The following is a 12,990-nucleotide window of genomic DNA, read 5'->3' on the forward strand; positions in this document are numbered from 1 at the left end:
GACACACACCTCGGGAAAGTAGGCCTTACTGCTGATTAGAAATTTTATGAGGCCAGGTGAAACAAAAATACCAGTTGATTGTCTGGGTGTTTCAAAAAAGAGGAGGGAAGAAGACATGTTTTGTATTATTTTTGTATATTTCTTATTATTTAAAGACAATTGACACTATTGGTAAATTTCAAAAACCAGTTTTCTCACTTAGTGTATCTCAACATAAGTTATGCATAAAATAACAAACCTGTGAAAATTTGAGCTCGATTGGTCGTCGAAGTTGCGAGAATAACTATGAAAAAAAAAAACACCCATGCCACACGAAGTTGTGAAAACTACGTCACTTCAGAGGGAGCTGTTTCTCACAATGTTTAATGTTATCGATCTCTCCCCTTTACTCATTACCAAGTGAGTTTTTGGCTGATTATTATTTTGAGTTATTACCAATAGTGTCCACTGCCTTTAAGTGGCCGCCATTCAAACTGGCCACCAATTCTTTAGTTTAAAGTCATTATTATAATTGTAGGTACAAGTTCTTCAAAGATTAATAATTTTAATGAGAAATATACAGAAATTTGTCTTTTTGAAAAAAAAAAAAAAAATAATGTAAAATTAATAACAAAATCAAAAAGGGAAGTGGCCTCCCAATAAAAGGATGAGGAGGGGGGGGGGGGGGGGATGATCAACTGTTTTTCGGGGGGTGCTTTTTACACTGTGTATGGGCATGGAGGGGGGGGGGGAAGTGTAACAACAACAACAACATTATTTATTTGAATGTTTTGTTCCGTCTCCCTTATCACTAGTTCAAACTCGTGATACACACAATGCTCGGGTAAGTACATAGAGCAAGCAAGGCCTTGGATTTTTTTTTAAAGCTCCATGGGGTTTAGGGATAAGGGTTAATACAATAGAAATATACGTTAGGATTGTCGGAATAATATAACAATGTGTACATATGAATGTAGGGGATTCGGAACATGGGACTGAAGGGTGTCGGAACATATTGGAGTATGCTTCGTCGGAACATAATAGGAGTATGCTTCGTCCTATAGGAACATAAGGGTGTCGGAACATGTATGCATCGTCTCTATGCAGAGGAATGCTGCGTTGTCCGGACTGCCGGATCCACCGTTTAATTTCAAACACTCATTCAAACAGGGATTGGTAACTCGTGTCTTGGAAAGCTCAGTTGATCCAGAGAAACTTTACATCTTAAATTCTTCTTGGGTGCTAGAAGAGTTTCATTTAGATTCGCCATGATTGACGTTGACACAACTCTTGGTCTCGTTGGCAGTTTCGGTAAGAAACAATGCATCAACTACTTGATTTATTGCATTGTCCTGATGTCGTCTACATGGCACTTGCTGTCAGTGTCCTTCACTGTCGGCGAACCGGAAGGTTACAATTGCCGCACACCGCTCAACGCGACACCGGGCGAGTACGTGAGCAGCGATGACGGGTGTCATTTGCTTCGACGTGTCACTGATGGAAACACGACGACGACAGAAGAGGATAACACGACAGTGTCGTCGTCGTGTGTGGAAGGATGGGAGTACGAGTCAGTGCATGGTGAAACTAGTATAGTCACTGAGGTAAACCCAACTCGCAGTGTCATCGTCGTTGTCATGGTAGTTACTGCCATTAATGGATTTGGGTACTTTTTGTAACACAAAACACCTTGTCGATTTACATTAAACTTACACCGTTTGAAGATAATGATAGTAGAAAGCGTACTTTTCAGTAAATCAAAATAGTGTGTAATGTATATATTCATCAATTATTTGCTTATACGATGTATGTATCTCTTATTACTGAGTCAGTATTCATTTATTTCCATACTTCATGAAAACAGAGTACAACCAATTTTGTTTGAAGGAATAACCAACAAACAAGCTATTTAATGAGGTAGAGTATAAAATAAATACATGTATTTCCTGTATAAAATGAAAAAGAAATCACAGTAAAATTATTAACTTCCCGCTCTTTCTTTCAGTTTGATCTCATTTGCGACGATGCCATCATTGGGAGTACGCTGGTCTCCATTCATTTCGCTGGTTGCCTCATAGGCTCCTACGTCACCGGTCAGATATCTGATATGTTCGGCCGACGCACGGCCGTTCTGGTGTCTCTTATTGGCGTCGTTCTTACGGGAGTTGGTATGAGTTTTTCCAAAAGCTACGCCTTGATAGCTACGCTAAAGTTCTTCAATGGATGCTTTATACCCGTATGTTTTTCTTTTCCATTTTACCAATGCTGTTGGAGAGATTTAAAAGTTAATTAAAAGGATTGTAATTAGGGACCAGTCCATTTTTAGATTTAAAATTATTGGTCCATAATCACAACCCATAATTGGATAAACTTTTAAATCCCTCCCATAGATTTCTTTGTGTAAGATTTAAGTTATGAAGCTTTGAAAATGTTCCGGCCCCAAAATGGCGGCCCTAATATTTAGGACTCTGTATCGGTGTACAGTACAGAGGAAGAGTCCCATGTAGAGATAGGTTGTACCCGCAAGTTTACTTTTTGTTTATAGTTTCTTCTTATTTACCCACACCATGCAACTAAGCTTCAAATAATACTTTGTTTTGTTCCAACAGGCACTTCTGATTGTAACCTACGTCCGTACTATTGAGATGTTTCCCCCAGGCCTCCGAGTAAGGTCGCACTTTGGATCTGGTTTGTTCTGGGTTTCTGGGTTGGTAATGGTTGCTCCCCTTGCCTACATTATGCCAGATTGGAGACAGTTCCAGCTCATCACATCCTTGATGTATATTCCCTTCATTCCGCTAGTATGGTAAGGGATATTGCATCAACCATAATATTGTCTAATTTGGAACGCTAGGTGGCAGCAGACTCACAATACAGTGTAAATTGTTTACATATGCCCTTTTCGAAACCACGGCTTTGGCTTTGGATTCGGCTCAGGCTAGCTTGGCCCCGCGGTTCTTTTGACAATTAATGCGCGAGCTTGCGTACGCGCTCAGGGCTTCAGACGAGAGAACGGAGCCTGAAGCCGAATCCAAAGCCAAACTTTGTTGGAAAAGGGCCATAGTTCTGAGCAAGCGCACATTACAGAGAGCGATGGATTTTAATTGGTAAGTCTGCTGCCACCAAGTGTCTCAAAAGTCCTCCATTCCGCTACGAACTTTGTGTTTGGTATCCAATTATAATGGCTGACATTGCATTTGTCTTAAAAAGGTACTCGTATGAATCGATTCGTTGGCTCGTCCAGATGGGACGAATAGAAGAGGCAGAAGTCATTCTCAAGACATTCGCCAAGTCCAAGGGCATCCAGTACACTAGGTTCCCTATCCAGGACCTTGAAGACACAGAGGAACGACGGACAGTCCTCCCGAAGGAAGAAGAGGCAGCCGGCCCCACACCCTCCAAGGAAGGAGGTGACGAGGGTGATGGGATGCAAGAAGTTTGTGTCAAAGAGACAAAGAGTACAAGGAAATACACCTTGATGGATCTGTTCCGTACGCGTGCACTGATTGCCCCTACTCTGATCATCTTCTATTGCTGGTATATAAGTTAAATTAGAATCACTTATAAGAGAGGTTTGCGGTAACCATGTGTCTTTTTTTAGTTGGTTCTGAAATGAGCATCTCCAACACTGATGCCAGCATTGCAAGACAACCAGATCATAATACTGACCGAAACGTTGAGTTGTCAACCGCCGGTTCTTTTCAGAACCAGCACTACCCAAAAGAGTTTCACATTATGGTGTTACCGCAAACCTCTCTAAGTTATACTCCCGTCATGCAAAGTTTAAAATCGTATTCTATAGGGATGATGACATTTTGAAAAAGAAAACAATTAATAATTGCAAATTGACTATAAAACTTAACTCGGTTGGGACACTATAACGTTGTAAATACAATGATTTACTTTTTACAAATAGCACAATGATGAGTGATGTTTAAAGTTGTGTATGGTGCGGGAAGTTACTAAGCAGAAGACTTTACCATTATTGTTTATCTGATGTTTAGATATCTAGTTAGTCTATTCCTTGGTATTTTTAGGTCTTGTCTGAAGCTTTGCATGGTGTGGAGAAATGACGTTTTGAACAGTAAGACGAGCAGAGTGTTCGAAACGTCGAGACCAAACCGGCTCTTTTTAGAGCCAACACTCACCCTAAGAGATTTACACATGGTTGTACCCGCAAGTTTACTTTTCATTAATAGTTTCTATAGTTTTGATTTTGAGTATAGGCCTAACTAACTGTCCTAGTAAACTTCCGGTACAACCAATCTCTTTTGGAGCCAACACTCCCTCCTAAAGGCATTTTACTCAAGGTGACAAAATTCTTTCTCGGCACAATGATTGAGCATCGCATGCAGGCGACATTTAGTGACAACGTCCAGTGACCTAGGCGACATTAGTGACAACGTCCAGTGACCTACGGCAAAACCACGACAACATGCGACAGAGTCCTCAAAAGTTATGTTCCCCTGTTATATTGCTTATTATAAGTCTTATTTATATACCTCCCGGATTGTTCCTTTGGATAGTGATTTGGTTCGATTTTGAGCAATCCCTAGGTTTGTTTTGTTGTTGATATGTCTCTAATTGTTTTCCTAATGTTTTTATACATTTCTGTTTTTTGTTGCTGTGTTTGTTATGTTTTTAAAGCCCAAAACGAATGAATGAGTAATTAATGTAAATATTGCTTTATTTCTCGTTTCGCTGCCACAGGTTTTCGTGTTCCGTGGTATACTACGGGTTCCTGCTCCACGCTACCAATCTAGTGGGTAACAAATATTTGAACTTCAGCCTGTTGAGCTTTGTGGAGTTGCCGTGCTATGCGGTCAATTTTATCATTACCACCAGGTAGGTCTTCAAATAGGACCCCAAAGGGCAATGTAACTCAAGAAAAACTATACAGGGGTGGATTTCACAAAGGTAGTCCTAACTTAGGACTAGTCCTATCTCTTAGCATTGCCTAGGACTAGTCCTAAGTTAGGACTACCTTTGTGAAATCGACCCTAGGCACCCTAGTTCTACACAATCTCTAAAAAGTAAAAGGCATTTGCATTTGAATGTTGATACATTTTTCATGTGGATCGTGAAGCTTTAATTATTGTTTGAAACATTACTCCTATGCTATCAAAGTGTGACCAAATTCAACATTTTCTGTAGAGATACATGAGCTGAAATATCTCTTTTAATTTGTTGATTTGTTTTCCAAAACATTCAGCATATTCTGGAATATTAATTTTGTGTGTGTAACATTTCTACAAATTATTTGTTTGGCATTTATGGCTTTCCATAGTTTTTCAACCTTGGTTGGCAAAAACTCGGCCTGTGACGTTTTAAAAGGAAGGTCGGAACGGTTCTGAGCTCTTCCCGTATGAACCTTTATCATGCCGCCTCCATCTCGGTCTTGTTCCTCGTATCGAATAACAATAATGCAGGCTAATAATCATCTTGCAATTAGGAACCAGACTAGTAGGTTATCTAAGCCTCGGTTTGGTAACATTGATATCAATGGGAGAAATTCAAGCTGGCTGCACCATGGTAAAGGTCTATGGGGCGACCTCCAGCCGATATTGTAGTTTGCTGGCCATGTAACTGAGTATAAAATAGTATGCTTTTCCTTTTGCTGATTTGTTGTTGTTGTTGTTGTTGTTGTTGTTGTTGTTGTTGTTGTTGTTGTTGTTGTTGTTGTTGTTGTCCTTAAAATCAAAAGGTATGGAAGGAGACGCCCGCTTATGTTGGACCTTCTGTTTGGTGGAGTGGCCAGCATTGTTACTGGATTCTTGCCGCTAGAAACAGGTACACAGTCGCTCTTTTTATCATCGTTTTTTTCACAAGTACTTACTTGTACTTTGCATAATAATAAGTCATAATTCTGATTTTTGTATTCCCATTTTGATGGATACAAATAACAAAACGTAATTACTGGTTCACGTGTTGACCCAAAGCTACAGATTGCTGAAAACTTTCTTAAAGCCGTTTGACTCTTTCGGTAAACAGTATTGTCCAAAGGCCCACACTTCGCGTGTCACAACTTAAATATGAAATAGCAAACCTGTGAAAATTAAGGCTCAATCTGTCATCGGAGTCGGCAGAAAATAACGGGAAAACCCAGCCTAGTTTCCGCACGTTTCGCCGTGTCATGACATGTGTTCAAAATAAATCCGTAATTCTCGATGTCGAGAATTGATAATTGTTTTAAGGTTTTCTCAAAAAGTAAAGCATTTCATGGATATATTTCAAGAGAAGTCTTTCACCATTACCTTCTGTACTTGTAAGTTATTTGTAAATCTGTGAACTTTAATTTTGTTTCTGTTCCGAAAGTGTCCAATGGCTTTCAATCAATCTTCCTGTGTTTTTGTTAAAGCGGACGGCAGTTTTGTGGTTTTACAACTTGTCATTGTCATCTTTTGAATGTTTTTGCGTAGTAACGGGTCTGATCTTGTGTATTTGTTCACATTTGTGATGTTTTCTACAGTATTTTTTTGTTAAATGCAAAAATATACCTACTGTGTGTTTGTGTTAAAGCTAGTGGCACCAGTCTTGTGGTATTACAGCTTGTTATCGTCATCTTCGGACGGTTTTGTGTAGCGATGGCGTTTGATCTGGTGTATCTGGTCACAATGGAGGTGTTCCCAACGGTACTAAGGTGAGCTAAAAATAAACTAAATTGGATTTAAATTGTTTTGACTTAAAAACACCTTTGGTAATTGTCAAAGACTAGTCTTCTCACTCGGTGTAACATAATATGATGCATATTTATGCACAAAACAACGAATTGGTCGTCGAGGTTGCGAGATAATACAGGATAAAAAAAACACCCGTGTCACACGAAATTGTGTGTTTTTCAGATGCTTGATTTCAAGATCTCAAAATCTAATTCTGAGGTCTCAAAATAAAATTCAAATAATATTTTAGTGGAACTAACAGCTCTCCATTGATCGTTTACAAGTACATTTTTAGTCTGGGTTCCAAGACCATTGGTGTTGCGCGGTCACACACAACCAACGTTCCGATTATGCACGGCAAAAACTGTACACGCTTGTAATGAACGAACGCTAGCGGGCGCTTTGTTTCTCTGATTTAGATCTCACCATGGTCTAGGACATTTGCAACGACGGGTCTTAACTTTTTTATTGTTTTTCGGCAAATCTCCCCCGACTTTCCGGTGGAGCCAATCAGAGGCTGCGTTGCGGTGGCTCATGAATAATAATCAGTGTTGTGCATGCAGTGTACAATGCATGCAGTAAGTGCGTTGCATGACTTTTGCTATGCTCTGCATGTGTGAGTGGGTATAAGTTTTTATCGGAGTATAATAATATCCAGATCAGTAGGATTTGAAACTTTGCATGGTGGAAATACGATATAGAAAGGTTCGCGGTAACACCACAAACCTTTCTATTAATATCCAGATCCAGATTCTGCATTGCCATGGTGCAGTTTGAGGACCCAGTTTGAAATGCGATCGTGGCGTTTTGCTCCCGACGTGCCAGGGCCCAATTTCATGAAGCCTGTATTGGCACAACAATTTGCTCAGTTAGCACAAAGTAGTATTGCTTAGCAAAAACTGGTTACCAGCCAATTTTTAATTAAATTTGAAATGTTGTAGACTTGTGGCTAGTGCCCAACTAAATTTTATTTTCTGCCAAACAGATAACTGGTGGGTCCTGTAGTGTTATTCACAGTGAAAGTTGTTTAATCTTGGGGGAAGGAAATCTTGAGGGATTCAAAAACGTCCTTGTGAGAACGTATTTTGAAACGTAAGCGTAGCTGCAGATCTTGGAACGTAAGCATAGCTTGACTCGGGATTGAAAGCGTACCTTTTGATATTATAGCGTATCCTAAATGTATCTTGGAGTGTATAAGCGTAGCTGAGTAGCTGCGTAGCTTGGAACAAAAAATTTAATATCTTTTGGAGCGTAACCATATCTTGGAAAATAAACGTAGCTGCGTATCTTGGAACGTAACCGTAACTTGACATGGGATTGAAAGCGTACCTTAATATTATAGCGTAACTTGAAGGACTGTAAGCAGATCTAGGAACGTAAGCGTGGCATCTTGGAACGTAAACGTAGCTGCGTATCTTGGAACGTAAGCGTAGCTTGACTCGGGCTTGAAAACGTACCTTTTGATATTCTAGTGTAACTTGAAGGAACGTAGACCTAAGCGTATCTTGGAACGTAAACGTAGCCGAGCTGCGTAGCTTGGAACGTAACCATATAATATCTTTTGGAATGTAGTCGTAACCATATCTTTTGGAACAACTCATGAGAAATTGCGAATTTTGATTGCTTGTCGAGTGGCGACTACAACTCACTTGGTTAATCGTGCGGCTAAGACTACGTACTACGTACTATAAAAGTAGTTGTGATCAAATTCCTGCTTGCTATAACCACTTTTGTCGCTCATGACTATTCACAAAAACTTTTTACAAAACACAACCAGACGTCAGTGAAACAATTTTGCAATCATTTCAGCACGAGTTTTACTTATGCGCCTTCGGCAAACATGTCACGATGCATCTGGGGCAACGGGAGTAAGTTTCGCGACTAGTATCGAAATCGCAGTTATTTGAGGCGACTATAGTCGGGTCATAAATTCCACTAGTTGCCCAATTTAATCATTACCTCAAAAATAACTCTTCATTCACAGAATAAAAAAAATAGTACTTTGTTTGACAAAATTATGCTTTGAGGGAATTTTGTTTTAACATTATTTCTATTTCAACCTTTTATAAAAAATTCTCATAATTTTGTTAAGCTACTCACACAATAACACTGTCAATATAACAAAATGCGGTATTCCTACGTTTTGATATCATCAAAATTACCTGAAAACTCATAACAAAAAGAAATTAGGGGGCCATGAAACAAAATGGAGCAATTGGAACGTTGCAATCATAAGAAACAACGGAATAGACACCCGCAAGCTGGGAGTTCATAGCGCCCGGGATTTAACACCTACAACCCCCATGAGACATGGCATGGGCGGTACGTGATATTCCACAAGGCTTACGTTCCGATTGCCCCACGCCGTGGGGCCATACACGGACTCTCTGAATGCTAATCTTACATTCGTTTTTTGACCATTATTTACGATTTTAAATCGTCACGTATCCATAATCTGAATAGATAGTCTATACTTGACATTTCACTGTTTTCCTAATGACCACGGAATCACTTTGAGCAAGATTATTAAAAATAGAGCGCCGATCATATTGACCTTTGACTCGATCTAGTTTGAATAGTCATCTTCAATTCGTCACGTGATATGAATATTGCATACATTAAAAGTCATTTACATAGTCTGGCCACGCCTTAGTGTTCACCAATAGTGTTCACTGCCTTTAAACGGATCACGGCTGCCATTCTGGCAGGAGATTCTGTCCTTCATACTGCGAGATGTGTGCACAATTCTTCTGACAGCGCCCTCTTCTGTATTATCCTCTCCAGCGCATGTTTATTTCCCATGTTATTGGGGAAACTCTACGACGGACAGATTTCATTGGGACACCATTTTTTGTTCTATTCCACGCCAATCAGACTTGAGTTTTTTTTTAAAGGAGAAATCTGGTACCCTTCAATATAGTGATGTACGTACTTACTGTGATCGGAACGGGACACACGGCCACGGCCTATGTTGAAAATATCTTTCATTTTGAGTGAAAATGATCATCTGTGAGTGACAACATTTCGGGTTAGATCAAAGAAAACTTAGTCACGATAATTTTTCTCTATTTACTCAGTTTCTGCATGGTTCTATTTTACAGAAATGTTGGTGCAGGGTCAGCGTCGATGGTTGGAAGAGTTGGAGGAATGGTGGCGCCCTTTATCGTATTTTTGGTAGGTGTATGGTTATGTAGGGTGCGTTCGATTAGCTTCCCTGGGTCGACCCCGGTATGCCCCCGGTACTTTCGTATAGCTTTGACGTCATTCGGGGGGCTCACCCGGGTCGACAACTCAACGTTTCGAATAGTTTGCTCTGATCGTCATGCATCAGGAGATATTCCTACCGAAAGGTTGAGTTGTCAACCATCAGTTCTTTTCAGATCCAATTACACTTCCCAAAAGGAGGGTTTCCTACCGCAAACCTCATCTGACACCAAAACCATTCAACTCGTCCCAGCAAAGTTGCCCATTATAAAGTCGTCCCTATAGCCAAGTCGCCCCTCACATACAATCTCGTCGCTTAGTATAAAAACGAATGGGTTATATTGATAAATAAACTTATTCTGGCAATTTGTAAGATAGATTCTGTTTTGAATTCAAATTAACTTTGTAGTGGGCGACTTTGGAGTGGGCGACTCTGTAGTTGGCGACTTTGCTGGGGGTGAGTTGAATGACATGCATACTCCCACCATGCAAATCCTATACTTTTTCTGAATGTTTTTTTGTGCATCAGAATGTGTATCACGGCTCTATTCCACTCGTCGTGTTTGGCGTGATGTCCGTCGTGGCCGGCCTCCTCATCGTCCCACTCCCCGAGACGAACAACCGATTGCTCCCGGAGACCTTGGATGACGGAGAGAAGCTCGCCAAGATGGAAGTTCCCGCCAAGAAGAATTGTGAGATGGCCAAAAGCTCTTCGCCCAATGTCATGGCTCTGCTTACTGCAAGGGAGAAATCGGAACTCGCATCAGAACCATAAGAACCTTGTCACACGTAGACTTGACTCAAGTCCCGTCCTCGTGTGAGAGGTCCCCAATCATATCGCGCCTAAACTAGCAAACAAACCGTGCGCGCTCGCCGTGGTCCCGAGAAATGTACAGTCTGGGGAATGCAGAGCATCACAAAACAATAGTTTCTGACGATTGCATGGGATTGGGACTTGAGTCAAGTCTGTGTCACACGCGGCAACTTTTACAGGCATGCAGCTTGATTATGTATTATGTACGTCGAATTTAACTGTAAATCTCCAGCACGAAGGTCATGTGAAATGATGCGGGGTCAAAGGTGATTATGTAGACAACAGTGTCGAGGAAGACTCTCGTTTTTGTTTCTACCGTGTTTAATTTATTTGGAAACGATGATTACACTGGAAACCATAATTATACTGTTAAAGACAGTGGACACTCTTGGTAATTGAGACCAATCTTCTCACTTCTCATCTCAACATATGCATAAAATAACAAACCTGTGAAAATTTGAGCTCAATTGGTCGTCGAAGTTGCGAGATAATAATGACAGAAGAAACACCCTTGTCACACGAAGTTGTGTTCTGTTAGATGGTTGACTTCGAGACCTCAAAATTCTAAATCTGAGGTATCGAAATCAAATTCGTGGAAAATTACTTCTTTCTCTAAAACTACATTACTTCATAGGAATTCGTTTCTCACAGTGTTTTATTCTATCAATCTCTCCACATTACTCGTTACAAGAACGGTTTTATGCTATTATTTATTTTGAGTAATTACCAATAGTGTCCACTGCCTTTAAAATGGACATGACGTCAAGAAAACAAACTCGACCAAACAACATGAATAAAACAAGAACAAGAATAACCACAATTAATTTGTCGCAAGAAGAGGTAAGCAATAATAAACTTACTTAGAGTCAGTGATGTTAATAAAAATAAATTTCTCGAACTTAAATAATGTCCCCTTTCATAAAACCTGTAGCTTCTATTTATATGAACAAAAATTATAAATGTTTCATTTTAATTGTTTTTATTTTAAAATAAGTGAGCCATTATACATCATAGTTAAACTGACAAACCGTAAAGTCACGAGAAATTAGGGAAAAAACCGATTACACATTTCGAATGACACCGATGGAAGAAGAAAAATGAATAAAACGCTCACTGAGCAATACACTCAAAACGCGAAATTAGATTATTTCTTTCTCGCCAAATAATTATGACATTTCAAACAGAAATATTTCAAGGCGTGTTTTCTACTACGTATCATCATTATTAGACCGTGTAAATTTTATTTAAATCTGTGATCTTTACGATTTTTTTCCGACCAATTCTGTAGAAATATTATTCAGTATTTCCAAATCTCAATGTACACAAAGTGCATAACAAAATAATTATAAAAATTTATGAGGAAATACAGCACTCCATACAAATAAAAATACAAGAACCTCACATGATTATTCTAGGAGTCAAATTGCAAAAAAAATTTGACAGTAGACCAAAATAAAGTTGCACTGTATGCTAAGGGAGTTTATTTAGTGGATGTGCAGCCCATAGCCACAACTGCATCCGGGCCATAGGTCACAAACGTGTCTTCGTCCATAGAGGGCGGTATACAAATCAACCACGTGGTTCCTTGCTGCCGTCTTCGTAGGTTTCCGGCAACGGTTTGCCCTTGGTTTCTGGCAGCATCATAATAAGCACATCCAAAGAGAGGGGTACAGTGGCGACCTACTTGGGTTCATCATTTTAATTGAGGTACCTTTGACATTCACCAGCGGGGGACTGGTCCTCCCATTTTGAGACACACCAGGGTTCCATTACATGCGTGACTCGTTAGGTTTGTGTCTTTGGGATGAATATAAGTGGAAGTTTAAATTTTGTCTTGGGTTTTTAGGGGGGTTTGGTCGTTTCCTCCCCACAGTCACGCGTGGCATTAAAGGCACTGGACACCTTTGGTTATTGTCAAAGACCAGTATTCTAACTTCATGTTTACAACGCACGCATAACATAACAAATCTGTGAAAATTTTGACTCAATTTGATCGTTTAAAGTTGCAAGAATGAAAAAAAACCCACAAAAAACCACCCTTGTTGCATTGATTTGTGTGCTTCCAGATGCCTAAAAAGGCTTCAGGCCCGAAGTCTTTTTATATTTGAGTGAGAAATTACCCTTTTTTCAAAAATAACGTTACCAGCCAAATTACTGTGCACAGTTAACTTTTGCTAAGCAGAAATCTGGTAAGCACCAATTTCTGCTTAAGCAGTACCAGGAGTGGTTGCCAAACGTAAACTCCCTTTAAAGACACTGGACACTATTGGTAAATGTCAAAGACCAGTCTTCTCACTCGGTGTATCTCAACATTATGCATAAAATAACAAACCT

General features: G+C 39.8%; 1 protein-coding gene across 1 annotated transcript; it reads left to right on the top strand.

Moving 5' to 3' along the window:
* Positions 1 to 1,048: 1,048 nt before the first annotated feature.
* LOC117300247 (organic cation transporter protein-like) lies at positions 1,049 to 11,098 on the top strand. The gene is made up of 9 exons (XM_033783975.1): positions 1,049 to 1,583; positions 1,985 to 2,215; positions 2,589 to 2,785; positions 3,190 to 3,516; positions 4,690 to 4,824; positions 5,684 to 5,769; positions 6,499 to 6,619; positions 9,740 to 9,812; positions 10,372 to 11,098. Exons 1-9 carry the CDS (start codon positions 1,248 to 1,250, stop codon positions 10,615 to 10,617), a joined length of 1,752 nt encoding a protein of 583 aa, XP_033639866.1. The 5' UTR covers positions 1,049 to 1,247; the 3' UTR covers positions 10,618 to 11,098.
* The last annotated feature ends 1,892 nt before the right edge of the window (positions 11,099 to 12,990 follow it).

This window comes from Asterias rubens, chromosome 15 (assembly GCF_902459465.1).
Source record: "Asterias rubens chromosome 15, eAstRub1.3, whole genome shotgun sequence".
NCBI classification, from domain to species: domain Eukaryota; kingdom Metazoa; phylum Echinodermata; class Asteroidea; order Forcipulatida; family Asteriidae; genus Asterias; species Asterias rubens.